Source organism: Marmota monax, unplaced genomic scaffold (genome assembly GCF_021218885.2).
Source record: "Marmota monax isolate L192 unplaced genomic scaffold, Marmota_monax_Labrador192_F-V1.1 WCK01_AAM20220418_F8-fsc00114, whole genome shotgun sequence".
Classification (NCBI taxonomy): Eukaryota; Metazoa; Chordata; class Mammalia; order Rodentia; family Sciuridae; genus Marmota; species Marmota monax.
The window spans coordinates 5774688-5800569 of record NW_026694943.1 but is presented as its reverse complement, the minus strand read 5'-3'; the positions used below and the strand labels follow the sequence as shown (position 1 = coordinate 5800569).

At 35.3% G+C, this 25882-nt stretch overlaps 2 protein-coding genes and 1 long non-coding RNA gene across 10 annotated transcripts in view; 2 read left to right on the top strand and 1 right to left on the bottom strand.

Moving 5' to 3' along the window:
* Positions 1-11516, top strand: part of Rgs17 (regulator of G protein signaling 17) — a 101142-nt gene extending 89626 nt beyond the window's left edge. Inside the window, exon 5 of one of the 2 annotated variants that reach the window (XM_046427341.2) lies at positions 4010-11516. In XM_046427341.2, the coding sequence (XP_046283297.1) occupies positions 4010-4198 (189 nt within the window). In that variant the 3' untranslated portion in view covers positions 4199-11516. Of the gene's footprint in view, positions 1-1787; positions 2313-4009 lie in introns of those variants that run through there. The other variant, XM_046427342.2, reaches the window with a different exon arrangement.
* The window catches only part of LOC124081196 (uncharacterized), a 25509-nt gene continuing 3497 nt past the window's right edge, over positions 3871-25882 (bottom strand). The window contains exons 2-4 of one of the 2 annotated variants that reach the window (XR_009225220.1): positions 11579-11764; positions 8979-9191; positions 3871-4230 (exon numbers count right to left, since the gene is read on the bottom strand). This is a non-coding gene — a long non-coding RNA (uncharacterized LOC124081196). Of the gene's footprint in view, positions 4231-8887; positions 9192-11578; positions 11765-25882 lie in introns of those variants that run through there. The other variant, XR_006847981.2, reaches the window with a different exon arrangement.
* On the top strand, positions 13179-24495 carry Mtrf1l (mitochondrial translation release factor 1 like). Of its 6 annotated transcripts, XM_046427394.2 has the most exons (7): positions 13195-13564; positions 17186-17265; positions 18525-18708; positions 19193-19356; positions 20837-20954; positions 22126-22262; positions 23183-24495. In XM_046427394.2, exons 1-7 carry the CDS (start codon positions 13306-13308, stop codon positions 23381-23383), a joined length of 1143 nt encoding a protein of 380 aa, XP_046283350.1. In that variant the 5' UTR covers positions 13195-13305; the 3' UTR covers positions 23384-24495. The 6 variants fall into 6 exon arrangements, 4 of the variants coding, with proteins under 4 accessions (XP_046283354.1, XP_046283351.1, XP_046283350.1 ...); XR_009225219.1 differs by lacking the exon at positions 22126-22262 and having other exon boundaries at positions 13188-13564; positions 19193-19361; positions 23183-23288; XR_009225218.1 differs by lacking the exon at positions 23183-24495 and having other exon boundaries at positions 13188-13564; positions 19193-19361.

Below are 25882 nucleotides of genomic sequence, written 5' to 3'. Positions count from 1 at the left end.
CTCTCCACATTGGGCTCAAAGTTCACTGTTGGTAAGAGGGTCTCACACACGTTTTCACAATCTACATCTCACCAAGTCCTTCAGCCAGGAGAAGAGAGGCCAACACTTCACAGCAGAGGAAGCTGGTCTTCAGAGAGGTAAAGTGGATGTCAGGAGAAATTGCAGTTGAATCTGGTGACTATAGAACACAAGCCCAGGAACCTGTGACTCCAACTGAGGAGCTCTTCTTACTGAAGCATGTGGAGTCCTTCCTCCATTGTCCAGTATCTTCTTCATGACTGACGTCTATAAACCCAACTTTAGAACTTTAGATAAAAATGAGAAACAACCACCCTACCACATGCTGGAACTCTCAAAACAAGCAAGATATGCTATCTCATCTGAGTCCGCCCAAGAATACAATCACTTCATTTAATCTTACTAATATCTTTGCCTACTTGCAAGCAAACTGTATTCGTAGTCCTATCAACAGTCTCCTAGTGTATTTCCAGAGACTGCATGTGCAAAGTAAAGCTGTTTCATAGAATGCTCCAATAGATGCAATCATATCATCCATCTTATTTGTAATTTATAATTATTTTCAGTAGAAATAACAAGCATAAAATAATACATAAGTAATGTGCACATGCTCAAGATTTATTAAAATTGATAGGAGAATCAGATATCTTTGGTTCTAAAACTAATGTGGGGAAAATAAATTTTAGTTAAAATAATTTAAATAATTTTAGTTAAAATTAAGAAAAAATCTCCAGTGGCAAAAGTTCTAACTGTTAAAATCTGATAGGTGCTTATAAATGAAAAAAAAAATTATTGATCAGAATTTGACTTGGAAAAGAATCCTAAGTAAAACAATTTCTTAAAAATAAGATGGAAAATGGGAGGAAGTATTTAATCAAGTTATATTAAAATATTGTTCAGAAAATCAACATAAAGGAAGTCTTATGGGGAAAAAAAAGACTTTCAGTGAAAATTATTTTCACTACAATTCTGACAACCATATCCATGGGGTCAAAATTTTCATTATATCTTAAGGACTAGAACAAAAACAAAAAAACAACAAAATAAAGGTCAGATCAGAAGTATTCACCTAAGCACAGTAATCCTCTTCAATGCATAGGAAATCTAGTAAGTTTGACCAGAGTACACCAATGGTTAGCCCAGATCTTCCCAAACCACACTATCAAGATTTCTATCTTCATTCCCCCCACTTTACCTGTATACTCTTGTGAAACCTAAGCACTCATTGAATTTTCCTCTCCACTAGTGTGTGAAATGGCCACGGGACAGTTTCCTATGTTTGCTATGCTTCCAAGCCATTCTCATTTCTTCTTCCAGCCTCCTCCCTGTGGGATTGAATATTTCCAAGTCCACAGAGGCTGCCATAAAATCACTTCCATCTTTGTGAAGCTGCAGTTGCCACCTCCCTAAACTGACAGTGGTCAGCACTGTTGAAACCAGCAGCTAAATGCTGCCAACGAAATGCTCCCAAATTCTCAGTAGTCAGAGAGATCTCATGCGTCAGATCTCGTGGTAGCTGTATTTGTATGTAAACTGTTACTGCTGTAATACAGACAGAGAAAGAAGACAACTTCCCTTGCCTAAAGATAGCTCTTGTAGTGCTCAACTTTATCTCTCCTTGGGATAAGATTTTCCCAGGAATTCCTCAGCCCCGAATGATGAGGTGGACCCCAGTTAAGATGGCTTACAAGCCATCTAGAGATGCCTGATCCTAGGGTGATTGTGGCCCAGGCCCAAGCCTGGATCCACCCCATTGCCTTGTATTATAGATGATCCTCATTCTGAAGCACAAGACACCACAAGATGAGACTGTAGATTGTTATTCCCATGGGCTTAAACTTGTTATTGACTTCTCTACACTTCTTTTGACTGACAACCTTTCAGACAAACAAGATATTAAGGTAAATGTTTTATTTTTCAAATAGAAATAACAAATGTGCTTTTGTTACAGATTGGCAAATGTTAAGCTGTATTACTGTATGCTATTTTACTAGTTTTTAATTTGCAAAGAAAATGAATGACTCAAAACAAGTAATAATTAAGGTTATTTTATTTCTCTGTCTTCAGATAACTTTAAGCTATTGATTCTAGCTACTGATAAGGGACTATTATATTAAACTTAATGATGCTATTATTTATGAAGTAAATGATCCTTTTTTTCTATTTCACTAATCTAAAATGTTCTTCTCCATTGAAACAAAAAGTTATCTCAAGTTTAAAAATAAAACCACCATTTACAAAAACAGTGGCATGTGTTTGGTAAGACTTCACCCTACCAGAACAACCCATTTCAAAATAAGATGAATTAGTTTAAACTCTAATGTCAATATTGTGCCACTGAGTAGAAATGCAAAAGATACCTTTAGATGAAATGAGAAAATGGCCGGGGGCGGGGGGGGGGAATTATCTATTTTTATTGTTTGGTAATTGATGATGACTTCGAATGCTACAGAAATGAAAAACTAAATGATACACTTCCATAACATTATTTTTTAAGGAATTTCCTACAAAGAAAAATACACAGTTCAGCCAGAAACTTATAATTTTTCTATCTATAAATTGGTCTAACTAAACCACTGAAATTTAGTCTGGATCACCCTTTCCTGACAAACCTAGCAGCTATCCCTGGAGTGTATCAGTCAACCCAATTCCACATTATCTGTAGAGCTCAGGAATCTGGGAACACTCAATGGAATGTGAGTGGCTTCATCCAGAGACTGTCTTGGACCCCAGACAGTGATGGGAAAAGAAACCAGAACCAAAGAAACTGTTGATAAATGCTTATAACAGGCTGTGTAGGTATAAATATGTATGTTGTGTATATTATTAGACCAGTAAACATGGGTCACAATTTCCTATTCCTTGCTCAGTAGTAAAGTTGAAGAAATCAGTCAGGGCTCTTGGAGTGTTTCTTAAACAAGCCATTCAAGGCAGAGCATCAATCCTGTTCCCCAAGCATGCCCTCATTGCTACTTATTTTCCACTCTTCCCTTCCCAGTGTGTCCTTACCTGTTCCAGCCTGGAATGGGAGGAGGGTGCTATATCACAACAGAATTTCATTTCTATGCACTTTTCTTTTTTTTAGGGGGGGGGGTACCAGGGATTGAAGTACATCCCCAGCCCTATTTTGTTTTTTATTTAGAGACACGGTTTCGCTGAGTTGCTTAGTGCCTTGCAGTTGCTGAGGCTGGCTTTGAACTTGAAATCCTCCTATCTCAGCCTCCAAGATGCTGGGATTACAGGCATGTGCCACTATGCCTGGCTTCTATGCACTTTTCAAATAACACTGCATTGATTATTTTAATACATATTCTTAGTTCCTATTTATACTTTTCTCAAAGATTCCATTTCAAGCAATTTTTCTGCTTTTTGTTGAGTACAGAGATCTTTGGATGTATTGCAATGCAAGGATGGTTTTTGGGTCTTGCCAGGTAGATACATTATTAAGAATGCCTCCTGTGCTTCTGCTTCACTCTGCTTTTCCACATTCTTCTTTTCCTACTGTGATGCCATAGGATCTGTTGGGATAAGAAACTGTTGAGATTCAGCCTTGATATGCATGTTAATTTTGATCCGAGAACTCTTCTCTGCCAATGGAGTTTTATCCCATTATCGAATAACTCCCCAACAGTTAAAGAAAAGGAGGAAGTGAATTTATATTCTGGTTATTCTCTGGTACCTCATTGGTGAATGAAACTCTCAATAGCTCCTGAATGAATGCATAGAAAAAATAAATCCAAGTTAGTCAAGATGTTTGTGAACCAGATTTCTGGCAGAAAGACTAATTTTTTGTTTTTTGTCTGTTTAAATCAAAGATTGGAGGGAGAAAATTATACAAGGTTATGTGGCCTTTGAAAAGATGACCTCATTATTTTCAATAGTTGAATTTACTCTTTGATGTTTGTCTGAAATGTCAAAAACCTGCATTTATTTAATTGAGGTCTTTTGAAAAAATATATGATTTAATGGATCTGCTCTATTTTCTTTTTAGGTCAGTCTCGATTCTCGAGTTAGAGAGGTGATCAATAGAAATCTGTTGGATCCTAATCCTCACATGTATGAAGATGCCCAACTTCAGATATATACCTTAATGCACAGAGATTCTTTCCCAAGGTTTTTGAACTCTCAGATCTATAAGTCATTTGTTGAAAGTACTGCCGGCTCTTCTTCTGAATCTTAATTTTCATTTAAAAAAACATCAATTTTGGAGGGCTGGGATGGGGAATAAAAATAGTTAATAATACAGAAATTGAGTCCCTGGAGAACTGCAGTATAGCACTCCTCAGGCTACTGTGAACATACCACCATATGGTCTTTGGTCTCCATTTTTTATAAAGGTTATCCATGATGACGTTTGGAGAAAATACCACACAAAACAATGAATTGCCAAATTATGTTTGTTTTATTCAACACCCATCCTACTTGCAAGCAAACTGTATTCGTAGTCCTATGAACAGTCTCCTAGTGTATTTCCAGAGACTGCATGTGCAAAGTAAAGCTGCTTCATTTGCCACGTAGTTGTTGTACTATTTAATCAAATAGCATAACTTATATCTGTATTTAAAGACTTTTGTGCAATATGGTCTTATAGAAATAATTGCCAAAACATGGCTGTGGTTTGCATTTTTTTAATATAATCTGAGACAGAAAAAGGCAATTTTTAAAATGTAACAGTGGTATTCAACATGCTATAATACTGTGCTCAGAACACTAATTTTGCAGCCAATATTTCTGTACATGAAAAAAAAAGAGCTATTTATCTATGTTTGTTGGCAAATCGTAGGGGAGGATCCCTCTGATTGTTCACTGCCAAAAATGTGGCATTTTCATTACAGAAGCGTTTGCTATGTTAAAAAAAAAAAAGAAGAAGAAGAAGAAAAGTAAACAAAGCACAAAACAATTTGAAGATATCTTCTCTCAGTGACAAATCAAAGAGTGATATTGTTTTTAATTGTAATAGATGAAAATGAATCTATGTATATATAAGATGTCCAATACTGTAATTAATTTATTAAAGACTGGCTCTCCAGTTCTACAATGGCTGTGTAAAGTTATGTACTTCAACAAAAAAAAAAAGAGAAAAGCTTGATAATTAGTTTTGGAATATGTAGAAAAGTACTTAATAAAAGAATGCCTACATGTAGCACTGTAAAACATTTTGATGACTAGCATCTGTCCTGTGGCATATGTTCCTTGAAAGTGAAATCCAGTGAAGAGCTGTTTATACTAGGAAAAGTTTATAAGGGTTATGAAGAGATAATTCTCTACTTCAGACCTTAACTGTTTTCATGTACTATCGTTACGAATGACTTATTTTAAAAATGTCAAAATCAAACTGTTAATTCTCATCCATAATGAAAAGGCAGTACCGTGCTCAAATCTTTTAGCTGCCATATTATTTTTTATAAATACACTATTTAAGACAAAACTCTTGTCCAACATTGGCATGTACGTCTGACATTCAAGAAAACAATATCCTATTGTGCACAAAAAGGATAATAATAATAATAATAATAATCATTGTCATATTTATATTAGCGTGTTATATTTGAATATTAATATCCCCTGGAGACTATTTTTTTAATCTTGAACTGAATGACTATAATACCGAGTAACCTAAAATGAAAGTTTTAAAAAGATTTATATCCACTGAGAACACTGGCCTTATATTAAGGATGATATTAAAATTATAGGTTTTCTTTGTCATTTTTAACTACCTCTCATTTTTTAATTTATTAAACATATTTTTAAAAAAACAAGTTTGGGGTTTTCTTTTTAAATTTATTTTACTTGAAAGGTTAGCATTGTAAGTTTCTTTTTCCATAAACTTAAAACATTTCAAGAATTGTTTTTTTAAGTGAATATGATTTTCTAATTTATATAGAATTCAGGAGACATGATTAAAAGGGCTATTATCTATTCCCTATGCAAATATTTTAACTGTTGCAGTGTTTGACAAAATGGGATTTAAAAAAAAAAATTGCAGAGTAGAAAACAAAATGTTCTGTTTACACTGGCGTTGCTGACTATCCTACCATATTCAGCACTTTTAAAGACATTATTTATGAAAATATAGTTAAAATGCAAGATAGAAAATATTTATAATCATTTCTTTTAACAAATGCTTGTTTTCTTTATGAAAGTGTTGTGTGTTAAGACATAGTTTATCCATGTCACTTAGATATTTACTATTTAATAATAGTTTTTGGTAATGTGTCGAAAAAAGAGCTATGAAGATGTTTACAAAAAGTCATATTTTTTCCTAAAGAGTAAAGAAAGATCTAAAAGCATCATCACCTCTATTGCGAAGTTCTATTGTTCCTAAGTCATTTACTTTTTTTCTTGATTGGAATTGGGTTTATTATGCTACTATGATGTGTACACATATATGGTATACTATCATACTTGTTTGTGTGTTTGAGGCACAATAAACTGGTGCACATGATTAGAAGATATGTAATATACTATGATACTCGCATGCATTGATCTTTTAATTGTAGACTTTATATATTCTGGTTGTTACTATATATGATGGTGACCTGCTAGTTGTAAGTTATCTTTATAAGATACTTTGGACTATTAGATGAATTGTCTGTTTGACAATATGTTTAATATTTTACCAAATGGGAAAGATAAGGGCCCTTATGAAGAGCCCTAATGTCTAACCTGGGTGTCTGTAGAATACAGATTTTTGAACTTGGTGTGTCTTTTTGAAACCTGATAATGAGGTTGGGTTGACAAGGACTCTAGAGCAGATTTATGCATCAGATGTTGGTAACCATGCTTCGTGAGCATTCCTGTGCTAAACTTCTATTTTCAGGGGATGGGATGGTTTCTCATTTAATTTCAAAATGTTTGAAGTATCTAAGAATATGTCTGTGTATTTGCAACTCTATCTATTTTTTAAGTATGATATAATTCCTTTTGTTTAAGTTACAGAGCTATAATAAACAAAAAAGCCCTCAACTGGTGTCTATGCTACCATTCCAAGAGCACAATATTTGCTTTATTAGAGTTTGATTTTTCCTAGTGAGTGAATTCCTCCCTGGGGAAAAATGAGCACTTTAAAAGGAGCACTTTGTGTTTTAGATTGCCAAATGATCTTTGTGTACAGTTAGAATCTGCTAATGCGCACAGAAAGATGTTAATGCACTTTCTGAATTGCCTAACTTCAGGTGTATCTAGAATGGAAAGAAAAGTACGTGATATAGATTATGTATATATAGATAAATTGGAGACCCAGATTTCTTCAGAGATTGCTCTTGTACATAGATCACAGTAATAATGGATGGACGATACTTCCTTATTCTAATTGTTATGTTACTCAGAGTTAGCATAGATGTTCTGACAGTGTTATAGGGCACATGTGAATAAGAGCAAATCAGTTTTGATACTGAAATTAAGAAATGCAAATGCCAAGACCAGAACGCAGTCCTTTAAAAAAAAATCCTAAAAGATGTACATAGGGTGACCAGTTCTGGTAGTTGGTCATGATGCATGGGGTGTTTATAAATAAGTATCCTTTAATGAACCTAGTATAAAGTATGTATTATATACTTACATGATAGCTCAGTGTTGTAAAAGGACTACAGAAATAGGTAAATAATGTTTATTTTGGAGGAATAAATATACATTTTCACTCAATTAAGCTTATTTAAAATCATACCGGATTCTTAATTTTGAGTTTATTCATTTTTTCTATACAGTTTAACTTTAAATACCAAAAGTATCATAATTTTAGCCATTTAAATTTCAATAAATACATATTATCTATACCCCAATGATTCAAATGTATGAATTGCCAAGATCATTGTAATGTCATGTGTAGCTAATAAAAAAAAAAAAAAACATTATCAAAGGCTTTAGTGAAGAAATCTAAAGGGAAGGAATGTCAAAGACAATCAGAAGATAGGGAAGTAAGAACCTTTTGGAAAACCATCAAAATTTCTTAAAGACTTTAAAAATGTCTATGTATAGAGCCATATCAAACATGTATTTCGAACCCTTTGAGCTTGATATATTAGTAAGTTATTTTGAAATATAGTAAAGATATTTACAGAAAACTTTCTTGCCCATCTATTTTACATTGACAGTTTATGACCCTAACCTTCAAAGTATATTTTATCAACACTTAGAGTGTTTTTTTCAGTTTATAAATTTCTGATCAATATATAATGTCCTCCCGAGAAAACAATATATAATCTGTAAAAAATTTTAGTAACTTCTCACCTGGTACAGTTGCAAACTGATAACTGAAAACTTGCTTCAGATCTTCTCTGAAACACTTAACAATATCCTTGCATCACATAACAGTGTACAGGGTAATAAGTATTATTTCCAAATATCAGACTTTTCAGTCTTTATAAGAATTTTTTAAAATTATTGTTCTTACAGCTGTAGTCCTATAGTTCCCAGTGACATCTCTGCAGATTCATTCAAGGAGATGCTCTAGACTTTGACTAATGAAACCAGTGTGGAAGACAAAGTGCTACCTAACTGGTAACATATCTCAGTGTGCGACAAATCTGATTACTATGACTTAAGCTCTATGTAAGGAAAAAGGATGTTATTAAGTGCTAAAGAAAATAACCAAATATAGCATTTTTAATACATATGCAAACTCAAAATTTATCATATATTTCTCTTTTCTGTTGGCAGAAATTTAAGAATTTTAAAGCTGCTGATTTATACCTATGCGTTGTCATAACATTCTAGCTTTTAAATAGTTATGTTGTGTTTCTGTCCTAGGTTTGAATACATTTCCTTCTCATAAAGCTCTAACCCTTATTGCTGTATTCAGATGATGTGATACACAATGCTTACAAATGGAAATGTATGTCCACAGATTCACATTTAGAATACAGTGTGAAAGATCAAGAACTTAGAATAACAAATTTGATTTCAAGTTAGATTTCTTTTTAGAGAGGAGGGGTACCAGAAATTGAACCCAGGGGACTTACCCACTGAGCCATAGCTCCAGCCCTTTTCATTTTTTATTTTGAGACAGGGTCTCACTAAGTTGCTGAGGCTGGCTTTGAACTTGGGATCCTCCTGCCTCAGCCTTCTGAGTTGCTGGGATTACAGGCTTGTGCCACCAAGCCTGGCTCAAATTACATTTCTGACTTCTGTGATGGTGAGCAAATCATTTTTTCTGTCTGAGTCTGTTTTCTCATCTGCAAATGAAGAATATTAGTTTACAGGTTGGCAATGATTAAATAAAATAAAATTAAATAAAAAGAATAGTGTTACATGTAATATTTTATCAAAGTTTTTCAGCTCAATAGTAATTGCTACTTTTCACGAATATCTGTGGGTTTTTGTTTGTTTGTTTAAAACTAAAACAGTGTTACCTTGAATATTTGCAAAACATACTTTGGAAATTTAACTAATTAATTATCCAGAAAAATATAACCAAGCTTATTTTAAGATGGAAGATTATAACAATACTATTGTTTTGTTCAATAATATGATTCAAAACCACTATTTTAATTTTAACAATTTCTCACCTTATCTGTAATCTAGAAAAATTTCTTCAGTCACACATATACACAGATATATGTGTGTGTGTGTGTGTGTGTATATATATATATATATATATATATATACACATACATATACATGTATCACACAATGTTATATATATGTGTATAAATAATACACATACAATATATGTTTATATATATACACATACACATACATAATGGAAATAAAAGCTATGTTCTAAATGATAATATAAATATCAAGTCATTTGCCAAATATGTAAATGGATGATAGAGCTAAAGCTAAGTTAATAAGAGACTGATCATAACAGACTTTTTAATATTAGAGTAGTATGGTTTTCTTTAACAATTTTACCATGAACATGTGAAAAGTAAGAGTAGTTATGTCTTCAGAAAACTTTTCATTAAATCTTTTTTGAAATAGTTTTATATTTACATTTCTGTAAATTCTCATTTGCACAGATAGTAACAAGAAAAACTGTCCTCAAATACTTCACACCCATGGGGGTATTAGTCATTAATCAACTAATATTAATTAAGTCTATGTTTAGATTTCCTGGTTTTTGTTTGTTTGTTTTTTATCTAAGGGCCTTTTTCTGTTCCTGGGTCTCATTCACCATACCCTATTCCATTTAGTTGCCATGTCACCTCGGGCTCCTCTGAGCTGAGTCTGTATACCTTTCCATGTTTTCAAGGACCTTGACGAAGAGTATTGGTCAGGCATTTTGTAGACCCTCCCTCTGTTGTGATTTGACTGATGCATTTCCATGATTAGACAGCAGTTTTGGTTTGGGGAAGGAATACCAGAGGAAACATGCCATTCTTGTCACACGATATCAAAGGTGCATGCCTTGGTCATGACTCCTCTTGCTGTGAGAATTTCTCAAACTTTGGGATCCTCTTAGCTGTTAATGTTGACCTTGATCAACTGAATGAGGGACTGACTGTTAGGCTTCTCCACTATAAAGTAATCAATTTTTATAAGGTTACACTAGAGGAAAATTTAGTGGACATTTACACTGAGTTTTAAAAAATTCTGAGTAGATTTTCAATACTAATATTAGGTTCATTAAAGGATTAATGACAAATGCTATGAATACAATGAGCTGGAAAATCAAATGGGAGAATAAAACTAAAACAGTGTTACGTCGAATATTTGCTTAATAGAGGTGGAAGTAAATTTTTTTCCTTGAACTACCTGTGCAATTATTTTAAGCCTCCACACACTTTGGATAATAAAGATCTTAATCTTATTAATTGTAATAAGAGGTAATTTAAATTGGTAATCATTTTGCTTAGTGCTTTTCTATATGCCCTCCACTGAACAATGTACACAATATTGAAATAATGTAAAAGACTTGATATTTTCACCCCAGCTTTAACTATTTGTCATAAATACAATGTTTCTTGTATATGATTTTAAGATGTTTTACTAATACTAAAAATTTTAATGTGTTTGATTCTATATACTTTATCATATTGAATGTGTATAATTTCTTACTACCATGTTCATTATATTTAGTAATCTATATCCATATTTTGGACTCCACCAACATTTATTAGTGGACTACAAAGAAGTTTTAAGTGCATGAATACATCTTAAGAGGCACCACACTTGGTTATTTTGCAATGCCAAAATAACTGTAGTTACTCATCAATTGCATAGATAATCAAGATTATTTTTCCTCCAGTTTAAATTATTCTGGATTTTTATTCCCCTTTCCTTGACTCTACTTCATGATTTTACCTATGTACAACAGTAGACTTCCCCAAATGCTACATTTTTACCATGTAATAGAATTTGAGCATGTCAACAGTGTAAGAAAATCCAGAAGTCTCATACTAAGTATGTTTGAATTTTCAAAGTAAATCAAACAACAGCTGTTTTCATTTAACTATGTTGTGGAAACCTATGGACACCATTGTAAAATGCGTATGCATTAGACTTTCTTCACTTTCTTAAAATGTTTTTGAATTAATAAAGAATTCACCAATGTATCCTTAGACAAGTTATTGTTTCCTCCTTGGTATAACACTACAGGAATAAAGGGTACACTTACATGTGTTGCTTAAGTTGCTTATGCATCTGAGGAAAAATAAATTCTGGTTGGATTCATTACATTGTTCTATAAGCTTATTAGAATTTTGCACCTTTTATAATGAAATATATTCTTGAAATAACATGTTTTGAGAATTCAGCTGAGAGATTTATCATGTTGAGTTCAAATTACTCCAGCCATTTATTTCTGTAGTAAAAAAAAAAAAAAAATCAAAGTTGAGTTTAGAGTTAGGAAATAACTGCTCCTAGTGGGTATATAATGGGTATAAACAAACCTACTGTCCCATTCTATTCTTGGATCAACATTAAAATAAAATAGATTTCAAACACTATCTTACAGCAAGACAATTTTGTAAAGTACTGGACCTTGAACATACAAAGTGAAAGAATTGTAATAATTGGAGCTTTTAAGTAGCAAAACTATTTCCATTATGTCAAGGATCATTTCATTCTTTCATTTCACCTCCTTTTTTATGTAGTGCTAAGAGAGAGAAGCAATGCAAAAATGCATATTCTTTTTTTCCCCAATACTGAGGATGAGCCCAGTTGCTGAGCACACTAGACAAGAGCTCTACCAGTGAGCTACAATCCCCAGCCCCCAAATTATTTTTTTTGAAAGAATATTATACTTAACAGTTTTGGTTAGATGACTGAGGATATTTTAACTTTGTTAAACGCTCCTATGATTTACCATTTCTTTCTTTTTTTTTTTTTTTAGAAAAATAAAAAGCTATTTCAAATAAGTTATCTCAAAAACAAAAACACACCATGGGGACACTGGTTAACACAGTTAGATCGCAGGGGATCCCAGATTGAACATTTAACATTTAACCTTTGCATTCCCAGGACTGTCTTGGTTGTATTTATTTCTCCGGTGGCCTGTGAACAACTGTTTTAAAAACTGCCAATAAACTTCAGTATTCTTGGCACCTATCTGTAAATTTTTTGGAAGTGATAAGCATCAGGCTGCCAGAGGCAGTTCTTCCTGTGCGCAGTGCTGGGGATGCTACCTGGGGAGAGGCCAGTGAGTGCTCTTCTGCTGAGCAGCACACCCGACCCAGGAGACCCTCGCTCAGGGCTGTTGTGTGGTAATCACACAGAATTCACACAACTGCATTAAAAGAAAAACATGGCTCAGTGAGGATAGACAGGCAACTGAGAGAAGTCACTTGAAACCAAGTAAATTACGTAGCAGACACAAGACTAGACAGCACGTTTTGTAAACTCATTTGGTTCTTGTCTCAGAAGAGCAATTTATTCCCACCCACCCCGCGAGGAGGCCTTTCCGACCCAGGATTAGAAACAGGTGCCGGCCCCCGCAGGCAGCCCTGTCCCGGTCGCCCTCTGCCACGCCCATCACTGTCGGAGACGCCCCTACTGCTCTCCGACCCGCCCCCCAGGACAGCCTCGCCCCTCTCTACGCCCCGCCTCTCCCCGCCAGCTCCGCCCCCACAGCTCTCCGACCCGCCCCTCAGGACAGCCCCGCTCCGCCCCGCGAGCTCCGCCCCCGCCACGCCCCCTCAATTTTGGCCCTCAAGAACTACGCAGCGTTCCCGTGCTGGCCCGGAAGTTCTCGCCAACGCTTCCGAGAGGTCTTTTAAAACCCGCGCGTGCGCTCGACGGGGGTGCGGCTAGCTCTCGCCCCTATTTCCAAGCTCTGTGCAGCGTCGCGAGACCTACTCTGTCCGGAACTTCCGGTTCTGATGGGCCTAGCTCTTTGGGCCGGCCATGCGGGGCGGGCTTCTGTGGGGCGCTGCCCGTGTTCTGTGGGCTGGCCGAGCTGTTGGCGCAGCCCGCCGGCCCCTAAGCTGCAGTAGCCCGCCGCTGGAGGAGCTGTTCGCCCGCGGCGGGCCTTTACGGACCTTCCTCGAGCGCCAGGCAGGGTCAGAAGCCCAGTTACGAGTCAAGGGGCCAGAGTTGGTAGCGGTCACCAAACTCCTGAGCGAGAAGGAGCGGGAGCTGCGGGAGACCGAGCACTTGCTGCACGGTAAGGGCCGCGCCAGGGGAGCGGCATCTGAGCGGATTGTTTTTCCTCCTTTGCCCTTTCCATTAAGCCGCTGGCCAGGTGTCCACACTACTGAGTTTGAAGCTCTTAACTAACTTGCAGCCTCTTTTTGTTTTGCATGACAGGTCAAGACATACTTACACGTGTTCTTTTCTCATTCTTCCTTTTTGGCGCTTTTGTGCTCCCTTGCCACAGTGCTCCGCCCCCACTTTATTTATTTATTTGTTGCCTATCCTCTGGCAGGAGCAAGGACAAACAAGGCACTCTACCCAGTGACGGGCTCCAGACCAGTGTAAAGAGGTGCGACTTAGGATTCGATCTTAAATCTAGGAATGTGCATTTTCTACAGTTTCTCAAGTGATTTTCATGCATTCGAATCTGGAATGGGCTGAACTTTCTGCACTGCTACCAGCTCCCAGGGATGCCAAGTTGCTGGTCCATGGGCCACACTTTGGGTGGCAAGGTTCCAGAGAGGGCTGCAGTTTATTGAGGGACACAGAATTAATTATACAGTTGATAAATGAGAACAGATATATAGAGAAGAAAAAAGACCCAAGTAAAGAATTTGTTGGTGATGCAGAGGTATAAGAGCCTAACCATTATTAATAGTTTATTGATCCCTTATCATGCTTGAAGCTTTACTAAGCTTTCTTTATGGGTTAATTCATCCAGTTCACACAAGCTATGAGGTAGGTACTATGAACCCCATGTGACAGAAGAGGAACCTGAGTCATAAAGGTAAAAAGCAGCACAGATTATATATGGAGCCTCTACTCCATATAAGATCCACTCCAAATCTCACTCTTTTAACCACTGTTCTCTTGTTAATCTAGGAAGAGAGATAAGGGGAATGGCAGTTTGGAACCCTTTTGTAAAGAAAATCAAATATTAATCTAAGATAAGAGGTTGATTTATCCTGTTGGCAGAAGGGAGCCAGCAGAAGTTTTTTTATTAGGATGCAAATGATAGAGTTGGTTTATCACTTAGGAAACCTGATGTGTGGCAATTTAAAAGTCACCCTGGAATGGGATTGAAGATGCCATGAAAAGGGGGGGCTAATGGAGTATTGTGAGAGTTAAGAAGAGTCCAAGTGACTTAAGAGAAAAACAACATGTGATTTTTTAAAAAGAATTAATAAATGGTATTGAGAAAAAATATCTTGGGGGAAAATTAGATTCATAACTTAAGCCAGTCTTAAAATCCAAGTGGATTTTAGGAGTATTTTAAAAATCAAACTTAGAGATGTTAACAGACTGTTAGAAATTGTTGCTAAAAGAAATTGTCATTCAGGAAGTCTTGAGATATTATTATGTGTCAGACACCACTGATTACCAAAAAATTATGGAACAACCTTTTAGGAGCTTACAGCTTAATGAGGAAGAGAGATATTTAAGAAGATAAGTAAAAACAAGTGGGTGAATGTTTTAATTTCTATATTAAAGAGCAGAGTGTAATAAAAGGAAAAGTTGGCTTTTAAATGGATCTTGAAGGATAAGCAAGGAGTTGTCAGGTGGATCAAGAGAACAGAATTAAAGGCAAAAGTGATCAGTAAGAATAAAGATACTAAATTGGGAAATAGAATAGGTGTTGTGATAGTTTAAGAAAAACCTGAAGCCAGAAAGACAATTAAGAACCTGCATGACAAAAAATTCAGATTATTTTTTTAGACTATAAAAAGTTAGTAAGAAGTGACATCTTTCTAAAGAAAAATTATTGTTGGCACCATTGTTGAGGATGAATTGGAATATTCTCCAGAAATTAGAGTGTTAACAGAAGAGAAATAATAAATCTGGCATTGTATCTCCAGCAGTTTGGATGGGAAAAGAGGAGATGACAATAAGCAATTACTTTAATGGTTGGAGCAAGGTACCCCTCTAGAATGGGGAAACTATAGGTGGTATACTGTAAATATTTTAATGTATGATATTGAAAGACAAAATAATTAGTATATTACCATTCCCTATGAATAATTCCTCAGTCTAAACCCTCTAGAAGTTCTCTGTCCAGTGTAGTAGTCAGAAGCCACAAGTGGCTATTGAGTGTGTAATGTGACTTCAAATTAGTCAATTCAAATTATTGAGATATGCTGTAGGTACAGAATCTCAGTAACTTGGGAAGCTGAGGCAGTAGAATCATAAATTCATAGCCAGCCTCAGCAACTAAGTGAAGCCCTAAGCAACCAGACCCTGCCTCAAAATAAAAAATAAAAAGGGTAGGGGATATGGCTCGGTGGTAAGCCATATCCTGGGTTCAGTCCTCACTAAAGAAAAAGTTTTTCACATTTTTATACTAGTAACACATTGAAATTATAATATCTTGAATATACTGGTTTAAATAAAATGTAGTCTTAAAATTAAACTACTTCTAGACTCTAGCTCCAATCTCCTTAGCCTTGCAGAACTGAACATTTCAGAACTGGAAAGGCCTCATAGAGTCATGCAGTTCAGAACTTTCATTTTACTGATGTCACCCAAGACTCCAGAAGTTGGGTCTGTTGCTCTAAGAGCAACTTAGGGGTTGAGTTTTAGCTAGAATTCATTTTTCTTTTCCTTAACTGCACATATTATCCATTTCACCTAGTTTCTTCCATACCATACCCTGTCCAATGTAATTTTCTACCTTTCCACCAATGCGTCCTGTACTTATCTCCATTTTGCTGATATCATAAGCTCTCCTTCAGCTAATTCTTGCCTTTAGCACAACTCAAAAATAAACTATGGCTGGGGATATAGCTCAGTTGGTAGAGTGCTTTCCTTGCTTGCACAAGGCCCTGGGTTCAATCTCCAGCGCCACAAAAACTAACTGGAAAATAACTCTTTAAAGGTACTGCTATTTACATATTTAATCACATAGTGCTTTCAGTTATTATTATGGATTATTTTTTTCTCCTCTAGAAAAGTATAAAGAGAAAAAAATGATCTATAATCCTGCCTTAAGGGTACGTCTTATATTCCGACTATCACCAGAACCCCAGAAAGGTTGGTTCTTAACAGATAAGCACACAGATACTCTGTAAACAGAGTTTGATCTTTCACAGAAAGAACAATTGGTAATATCTAAAAAAGGGTCCCATTTTCTCCTTTTGTAGGCTGTCTATTATCTATAGAATAAATGAGGGAGTATATTATGTACGTCAAAAATAAAAATTCAAAGATGAAACAAGGGTAAATCCAGAGAGACAGGAGCATTTCACATAAAGGTTAAGTAGGGTACTTAGTTATACTAAGGAAATATTTACTAAGACAATAACTTCCTACTTTTTGATTCAGTTTTGGTTTAAGTTCCCCCTCTGGCTTTTTGATCTTGCTAAATGTATTCATTTGTTATTGTACAGCCTTAGTTGGAAAACTAGAGGTTTGTTTTTTAATAGTTAGATTCATTTATACTTAATCATCAGGGGAAAAAAAGTTCCTCTTCTCACAGCTACTTGCTTACGAAAACTAATGTAGAAATGCTGTTTTTAATGTAATTATTAAAATGACAAGATAGACATTTTATTTTTCCCTTCAGCTATACTAGCAATAAACCTGTTACCCCGGAGACTTGTTAGCAGTTTAATAGTAAGTTAAGAAAAACTCAACTGCTGCCTTTTTTTTTCCTTAGATGAGAACGAAGATTTAAGGAAACTTGCAGAGAATGAAATAATTTTGTGTCAAAAAGAAATAACTCAGTTGAAACATCAGGTACAGTATTGGTATAAAGAACAAATCATGTCATTACTTCGTATGTGTTTTATTAGAAGTTTATAATAAAATCAACAAGTAAGTAACCAGATTTTTAGTATTCAGAATAAGCTTTTTAACTTAAGTTTTTCCAGTCTTATTCAGGAGTAATTGACAAAAATTTTATCTACTGAAGGTATTCAATGCATACATTATAAAATGATTACCACTATCAACAAACTAGTCTTTAAAGTGGAAAAAATATACTTAGTGTGGTCCTATTTTTACACCAAAAGGATTGTAGAGCTCTCACAAAAACACAAATGTCTCATTAATAGCACTTTCTGGAAAAGCAATAAAATATCTCCCCTCTTGTTATTTTAAGGGATCAGAATGGACAGTGGGTAGAAGAGGTTATAAAGAGATGACAGACTGTGGGCACCTCAGGGGCAAGAATGTGTCTTTATTTGGTGTCTTTAGTACTATTAGAGTGCCGCAGTCTGGCTGGGCACCAATCAGGAGCCACTGAAGCAGGAACAAACTTTCTTTCTGAACTCCACCAGCACACTCCACACACGCTCCCCGGGAATCCTCTCCAATGCCATGCAGCTCCTATAGGAACCAGCAGCTGGAAATATCCCTCCTCCTGCACTTCCCCAACCAATGGGAACTCTCTGGGAATCCCCGCTAGAGCTCAAGGGGAACTCCCAGAGAACTCGCTGGCATCACCTCTCAACCACTACTTCTGGCAAAAATGCCATGTGTCATCCCGACTCGGCTGTGGCCCTCAACATTAGAGTGCTAGTCCTAGAATTCCAAAATGACAAGTTTTTTCTATTAAGTTTAAAAAACACAGATGTGATTTGAATCCTTTTTTTTTCCCCCCTTTGAGGCTTTAATTTTCAAAAGACTAGTGCTAGGATCTTCTTTTGCATATGTACTGCTCACAAGGAGCAACTACTTCTTAATAATCGAATAGGGAAGTGTTTTAAAGCATATAAGCTCTCCAAGGAAAAATAAAATCAAGCCAGTAAGTTTAAGATGAATTTTAAAACATTTATTATATTAATAACATTGGTACTCCATGGAAGTACCAATTTAATTATATGGTTTTAATTGGCAAGATGGTTGAATAGTACTCAGCAATGTTAAATTATTTGCTTAGAGAAATTTTAGGTTAAATATTTTAAAATCCTCTATCTGATCATTTAGCTTTTTTTCTTGTTATTAAGTTTCAAATAATTCTTAATTATAGGAGGGGTAATATTTTATGTTTACAGATTATCTGTCTTTTGGTTCCCTCAGAAGAAACTGATGAAAGTGATTTGATCCTGGAGGTAACTGCAGGAGTTGGGGGTCAGGAGGCCATGTTGTTTACTTCTGAGATGTTTGATATGTATCAGCAATACGCTGCATTTAAAAGATGGCATTTTGAAACCCTGGAATACTTTCCAAGTGAAATAGGTAAGTAAATTGTTCAATTTATTTTGGCACAGTATAGTAGTATTTTATTTATCTACATGGGACCTAGAAAAAGGGTTGGCAAGACCATGACTGGGCTTCAGAACTTACTTGTAAGTCTTAAGCTGTTTTATGCTCATCATTTAGCTAATAATTTTGATTACAAGCACAGCAATTTTGAACAGCTTATACAGTCTAATGGATATTCATTCAGTACTTAATAATGCTGAATGATTAATGGTCTCTAAAAATGGCCTTTACATGTTTCATTGATGTCAGTTAGGTAGCACCGTAAATGCTTTATATTTAATCATCATAAGCAATAAAGATTAAATGTCAAAGTAGGCTTGCCAAAATAAGTATATTTGCAATCTCTGTTTATGTTTTGTGATTCTTTTAAATATATTTCAAGATAGTAGATATAATAGTCAGTTACTTATAAATGTCAGAAATAATAAAAAGAACCTATCTTCCCTATATTTTCAAGGTGGCCTTAGACATGCATCTGCCAGCATTGGCGGTTCAGAAGCCTATAAACACATGAAATTTGAAGGGGGAGTGCATAGAGTACAGCGAGTACCAAAGACAGAGAAGCAAGGCCGCATCCATACTAGCACCATGACAGTGGCAATATTACCCCAGCCCACTGAGGTAAGGTTAGTAATCCCCCCTTTTCTAGCATAGTGCCCCCTGTCCTCCACTCCCCAGTAACACTCAAAATTTTACTGAATTGAGTATTTCTTTCTCTTAGTATTTGGCCTTCCTCACATATTTTGAGTTAATTCTAAGAATCAATTATCTTAGTTCAAAATGTAGTTTTACAAAAGATGGTAAGAACTAAATATTTATAAATGATCCAGTCTTGCTTTATCAATTTACTTTTCTCCACCACTAAAATAGACATTGTGAGACCATCTCTCTAGGTAAAATAATACTAACCTACTTAAATATGGTTGGGTAGCCTTAATACTGACTTTGCTTTTTGTGACTGGATCCCCAGATATTATTAGAACAAGGATAATAATTAGTTAATACTTCATAGCCCAATCACATTAACATTGTTATGATGGTTCCTAATGAGTATTATTTATTCTTAAAAAAAATAATTCTCAGTCTAGTTTTGTATTTGTTTTTTAATTTCTCTTCTCCCAAAAAGTGATAGGTTTTCAACATTTTTCAAAATGAAATATACATGGTTTGAGAAAGAAATTTAATGGAGGGTTTCTGTTATTAATTTTGAGAGAAAAAGTGCTGTTTGACTCTATGTAATAGGGTTAATAGAGTTTCTTTAGTTCTGATGTTTGTGTGAAGCATAGATGAGGAACAGTTAAGGGAGAAAGTAAAGTAGAATCAGTAGCAGGAGTCACACCTAGGTACTAGTCACTTCTGGTTTAACGTTTTGGAGATGGTAGGCACTTTGAGGAAATGATGGGATACTGAGGTCCCTATGACCATCTGACGCTTCTAGCAACTCTAAGAATTATGTAGGGAGACATGGAGGGCTTAGGGAATGGTAATATTTTTATTGCCAAGATTGTGGACATGTCATAACGCAGTTCATAGCTTATGGAAACTTTTAAACATAGCGCTTCTTATAGTGACTCCTAAGACAAAGTGTTATCCTGATGTCAGATCACAGTGTATCCACTGAGTCTAGACTCTTGGCATCTTGGCTTTTGCTGTTTCTACTTGTCTTACCTTTGCCTTTAGATGTGTTTGAAACAAACTCTGCACTCAAGCTACCAATTTTTCCCCCTGTGCTAATCTTTTTGAACTCAGAAATAGTCTACAAATCTCGTTTTAGCTTAACACATTTCTAATAATAGCTGTTTTGTTGTTCATGTGGTAAAAAGGGAGTATTTGCAGAGAAGCTAAGCCTAGTTTTTGAGGATTAGAAAGGGTTTGTTTTTGTTCTGTATTATACTTAGATTCCCTACTCTTCTTTAAAAAAAAAAAAGAAAGAAAGGTCTAAAAATAGCATCATTCCAACTATTGCCTATTCTTAAAATTAAAATTTTAAAGTCTCAACATGAATAATATACATGAAATGTATTAAACAGTTCATCCTTATCTACATAGTTGATAAATGTAAGTTTTTAAAATCTTTTTAATCTTCTCTTTCTATGTATAGATTAATCTGGTGATTAATCCTAAAGATTTGAGAATCGATACTAAGCGAGCTAGTGGAGCTGGGGGTCAGCATGTAAATACCACGGACAGTGCTGTCAGGATTGTTCATCTTCCAACAGGTATGTACTTATTTTTTTAACATAAAACTAAAGAGTCACTTTCTGAAGGACTTGACTCATTTTCCACTGCAACAGACCCTTTTGTCACCCAAGGACTATATATTTATTAAAGACAGTTATTGATTACTTGATTTAGAATCTGCACATGATACTCTGCAGGATAATCTCAAAGCCAGGAAAAGAGGGAGTTCTGAACCCAGGGAATTTCCATATTAAAGACTATGAAGAGAAAGTACAATCTTTCTAAATGGCCTTCTGAAAATTATATTTAATATTCTTAGCTGTTTAAGAAAAATGATCACAGTGAAGTAATTATCACTGGTTATATATCTGAAAATGCTCTAAACCACTGGTTCTTGTCTCTTTTGGGGAGCGGGCAACATGGACTCCTTTGAGAAAATGAAGCACTTGATATCCTACCCAGAAACATACCTGTATACATGCAAAGTTTTGCATATAATTTCAGGGTCATCTTCCCATTGAGTTCATTCACACACCTATTAGGCAAAGGGACTGAATCTGAATCTTTAAGTCTCCACTATACACCAAGTGGAACTAAGTGTGCTTTATCAGCCTTAATATAGTGATTTACATGTTATAAAGAGTATTTGGAATTAGCAAACTTCTGCTATCTAGAAAGAATATAAGAACTTCTGTAACTGATCTCAAATAGGCTTATGTCCCATTAACAAGAAGTGGTTGATGGGAGTGCTAGATTGATGTTTTTGTTCTTTTAAATATGGGAGTATCCTCATGTTAAACTTCAAGGTCAAATTTTATGTAATATAGAATATAATAACAGTAATGAGAATAAAGAAAATCCTCAAAAAACATTAATAGAGTTAAATGACTCAACTTTTTTCTATAATTGTTATTCAAAAACTTATTGTAGTTAGCTGAGACTAGGAAAATAATCGAATGGTTTATGTTTATTGTTTAATTATATACGTCTTCAGTATGCAAATGCATTTTGCTATAGTTCAGACTTAAATTTCACTTTTGATAAACTATAAAAAGCTATTTAAGTTTAAAGTCTCCTTTTTATGTGAGGGTCGTCCTGTTTTTCTCCCCTGAAAAGATAGAAAAAGAATGAGAAGGAAAAGGAGTATTCCTTCATATTAAGTAAAGAAGATTTTTCTATTAAAACTCTAATTCTCATAAAACTATTCAGGTGTTGTTTCTGAATGCCAACAAGAGAGGTCTCAACTGAAAAATAGAGAGATGGCTATGAAAAAGTTGCGTGCAAAGCTATACAATATGCATCTCGAGGAAGAAACAAGTAAAAGATACAGTGCTAGGAAGATCCAGGTAAAATTGAATTAAAAAAAAAATGTTTCCACAGGATAGAAAATGTTCTTAAATAACTGAGTTTTTTATGTCCAAACTCTTTTCATGTATTGTCAAAGGCAGAAAACAACTCAAGTAGGTTGACTGAGGTATATACCTGTATTATAGTAATTTTGCTCCCCTGCCTTCTATATTCAAAGGCATTCTCAGATTTTGTCAGTTACTGAAAAAAAGATATTGAGTCCCATTCCCTTAATTTTTAACCCTTTGAAAGCCAAGTATGGTGGCATACATCTTTAATCCCCTGGGGAGGCTGAGGTAGGAGGATCACAAGTTCAAGGCCAGTCTCAGCAATTTAGCAAGGCCCTGAGCAACTTAGTGGAACCATGTCTCAAAATAAAAGATTAAAAGGGCTGAAGATTCGGCCAGTGGTAAAGGAACCCTGTGTTCAATCCCTAGTACCAAGGAAAACAAATTTTTATAACTCTTGCAAACTGAACTGAACTTTTTTCCTATTTAATATTTAATTTTGTAACTTACACAGCCCTTTTAAGACTTCCTCAGTACGGGGCATTCATCATCTTATCAACACTCAAGATGGCTACATTAATTCACAGAGATTATGTATACAATGTCACTATGCAGTAGACATCATTTGTCTTATTTTTATGTGGTAAATTTAAAGTTTAATCTATTTCCTGAACTCATAGAGCATTGAAGTGGCAGAGACAGAATTCAAGTATTAATCTTTATGATTTTAAAGCCCACATTCTTTTTTCATCACATCCCATGTCATTTAGAGATTCAACATGTTAAAACTTGAAGACATCTTGTTTTGTGATTCAACTGTAAATCAAGAATTTAGTGAGAGTAAGTTAAGTTTGTAGGTCCAAGTTTTCCTGATCTAATTGTATCTCATATCTTTCTTTATACATGTATAGGTTGGAACTAAAGGAAGATCAGAGAAAATAAGAACATACAATTTTCCACAGAACCGGGTCACAGATCACAGAATAAACAAATCACTGCATGGTCTTGAGACTTTTATGCAAGGAGATTATCTACTGGATGAACTTATACAGTCACTGAAGGACTATGCTGATTATGAATATTTACTAGAAATTGTTTCCAAAAAAGCTTAGGTTGGTTTGTTATTAAAGTATTTCATGCGCTCAGGAAAATACTATGGCACATCAATTGTGCATACTCATGAGTATTCTCTTAAAAAAAAGTTTTTACAATGGTAAGCAATATACATATTCGTAATGCATAATTAATGTAGATCTCAGTGCATTAGTAAAACATTATGATTGCTGTAAATCTTGCGCTCTTCTCTACGAGAAACAGATAAACTCATTTGTTTCTGTAAGATCCTTAAAATTAAATATTTTAATATTTAATCGAAAAATTTCTTTAACTCTATTTTGAAAAAACTTAAAATATGACAGTAGATGCCATATTAGTCAGGAGACGGAAGCCCTGTCATTAATTGAATTGGTAATGGAATTAACAAGTGAGAATAAAAGAACACTTAGTACACTGAAAGAGAGTACCCTAAGACCAAGAGTACACAATGTAAGACCACCCTTGCAAGGGTCTTTACTTCCCCATGATGGAGTGGGGCCTATTAGAAGGTGTGGGTATATCCCAATCAATGATGGAAAGGTTCCTGGTTTGCCGAGGGCCAGAGCTGATGTGTAGCTGGTGCATTAGGCCTTGGCATTGCACCTCAAACTCTGAAGGACTGGTAAGCAAGGAGGTTTCTGCCAAAGTATGAACAAAACTGATGGTAAGCCTTAGTGCATTTCCATATCTAGGGTCTTCCAGAGAGGCAGAACCCTAGGATATGTATATATAGAAAGATAAGATTGACACACGATTATTAAGGTTGAAAAGTCCAAAATGTGCAGCACGAGGGAGCCAGCTGGAGACCTAGGAGAGCTAGTGGCGCAGTTCCATTCCTAGGTAGTCGACTAGAAAACTCTCGCTTAGGGGAGGCTGCTCTTTTTATTCTGTTCAGACTTTCAATTGATGGGATGAAACCCACTGACATGGAAGGAATCTGCTTTGTTCAAAATTCTCTGATCGAAATGTCAGTTTTAAAAACTGTCTTTTAACACATTTGGGATTTTAACAATATATATTTAAAATTAGGCTGGGAATGTAGCTCAGTGTAAGGTGTGCTTCGTATGTGTGAGGCCCTGGGTTCAATTCCTGGCACAGCAAAAAATAAATAAGATTTAAAAATAAAATACATATTGGTGTATTAAACACATGCAGAATAACTGGCAAATATGATCTGTGAGCTGACATGGGCTCCTACTTCATTCACTATTTATTCCTAATTAATCAAATGGAATTCTGGAAACCCATGAAACTTGGATAAGAGTACAGAACCATAACTGAGGCAGTTTTGGAATCCTAATTCTTAATATTTTAAGATCCCTCAAATTTGTGTATGTTTGCCAAAACACACAATACAACTGTATTAATTAAAAACCATGCATTGTCACTGCTTATGCATGTCACCACCATGCCTACATCACTAATGTTGACCCCTCTGCCTAGAAAACTTACTCCACTTACTAATGCAGATTTAAGATCCAACCTAAAAGGCATCGTGTCCCCTATAAATAATTAACTTCCCTTCATCTGTATTCCATAGTACTTTACTGTATGCTATGTGTAGTCTGAATGTGTCCCCCTAAATTCACATATTGGAAATTTAGTTTGCAATGCAACCGTGTTGGGAGGTTTGGCTTTTGGGGAAGTGTTTGGGTCACGAGGGAGGGCATGAATGGATAAAAGCTGTCATAAAAGGTCTTGAAAAAGGGAGTTGGGCCCTTTTTGCCCTTCTGTCTGTCATGTGAGGACATAACACTCAAAGTACCCTCTTAGAAGCATAAGAATCCCTCCGCAGGTGCTGAAGCCTTGATCTTTTTTTCGATTTCTTAGGTTCCAGAACTGTAGGAAAATTTGTTCTTTATACATTACCTTATCTGGAATTGTTACAGCAATACAAGACAGACTAAGATACCACAATATCTGTATGGCAACAGTTACTTCAAAATATTAATTTACTGGTTTATTTGTACTTTTATTAAAGACAAAATTGTGTGCTAAGGAATAGAAAAGGATGAGTCAGCTGGTGCCCAACCTAAGGTGGGTACACTACTGAGGATTTTTCAGTTTTGGGGTGGGATACTCTGGAGCTTCAGCTCTTAGCCACACAATTATTAGGGCAATGAACACCCAAGATTCTACACTGCTGTAGTGTGGTATTCTGTAGGTAGGTGTATGAAATCCATTTTTAACTTGTTTATGGGGACATAACCCTATTTTAAGGAACATCTGTTTATCTAGACCTTACACTATCTCATTAATGCATAAGATTGTGTTTTCACCATTCTTGTCTCTTTAGGACATAACATCACAAGCAGTAATACCTGAAGTATTTTTTTCTAGAAATTTGGTGTATTGTTCATAAAGAACCAAAACTGAAATGAACTAATCAAAACTCTATTAGGTTGAATGACAGTTTTGAAGCCATAGATATCTTTCAAATGAAAAATCATAATCCTCTATAACTCACCATTAATGGTACCACTTTCCCTCTCTCAAATTTAAAATATAGATCCCTT

Coding starts and splice junctions, on each gene's coding strand:
- Mtrf1l (XM_046427394.2), top strand. CDS start 13,306: ATGCGGGGCGGGCTTCTGTGGGGCGCTGCCCGTGTTCTGTGGGCTGGC. Junction 13,565..17,185: donor GACCGAGCACTTGCTGCACG/GTAAGGGCCGCG, acceptor TTTTTTCCTTAG/ATGAGAACGAAGATTTAAGG. Junction 17,266..18,524: donor TAACTCAGTTGAAACATCAG/GTACAGTATTGG, acceptor TTATGTTTACAG/ATTATCTGTCTTTTGGTTCC.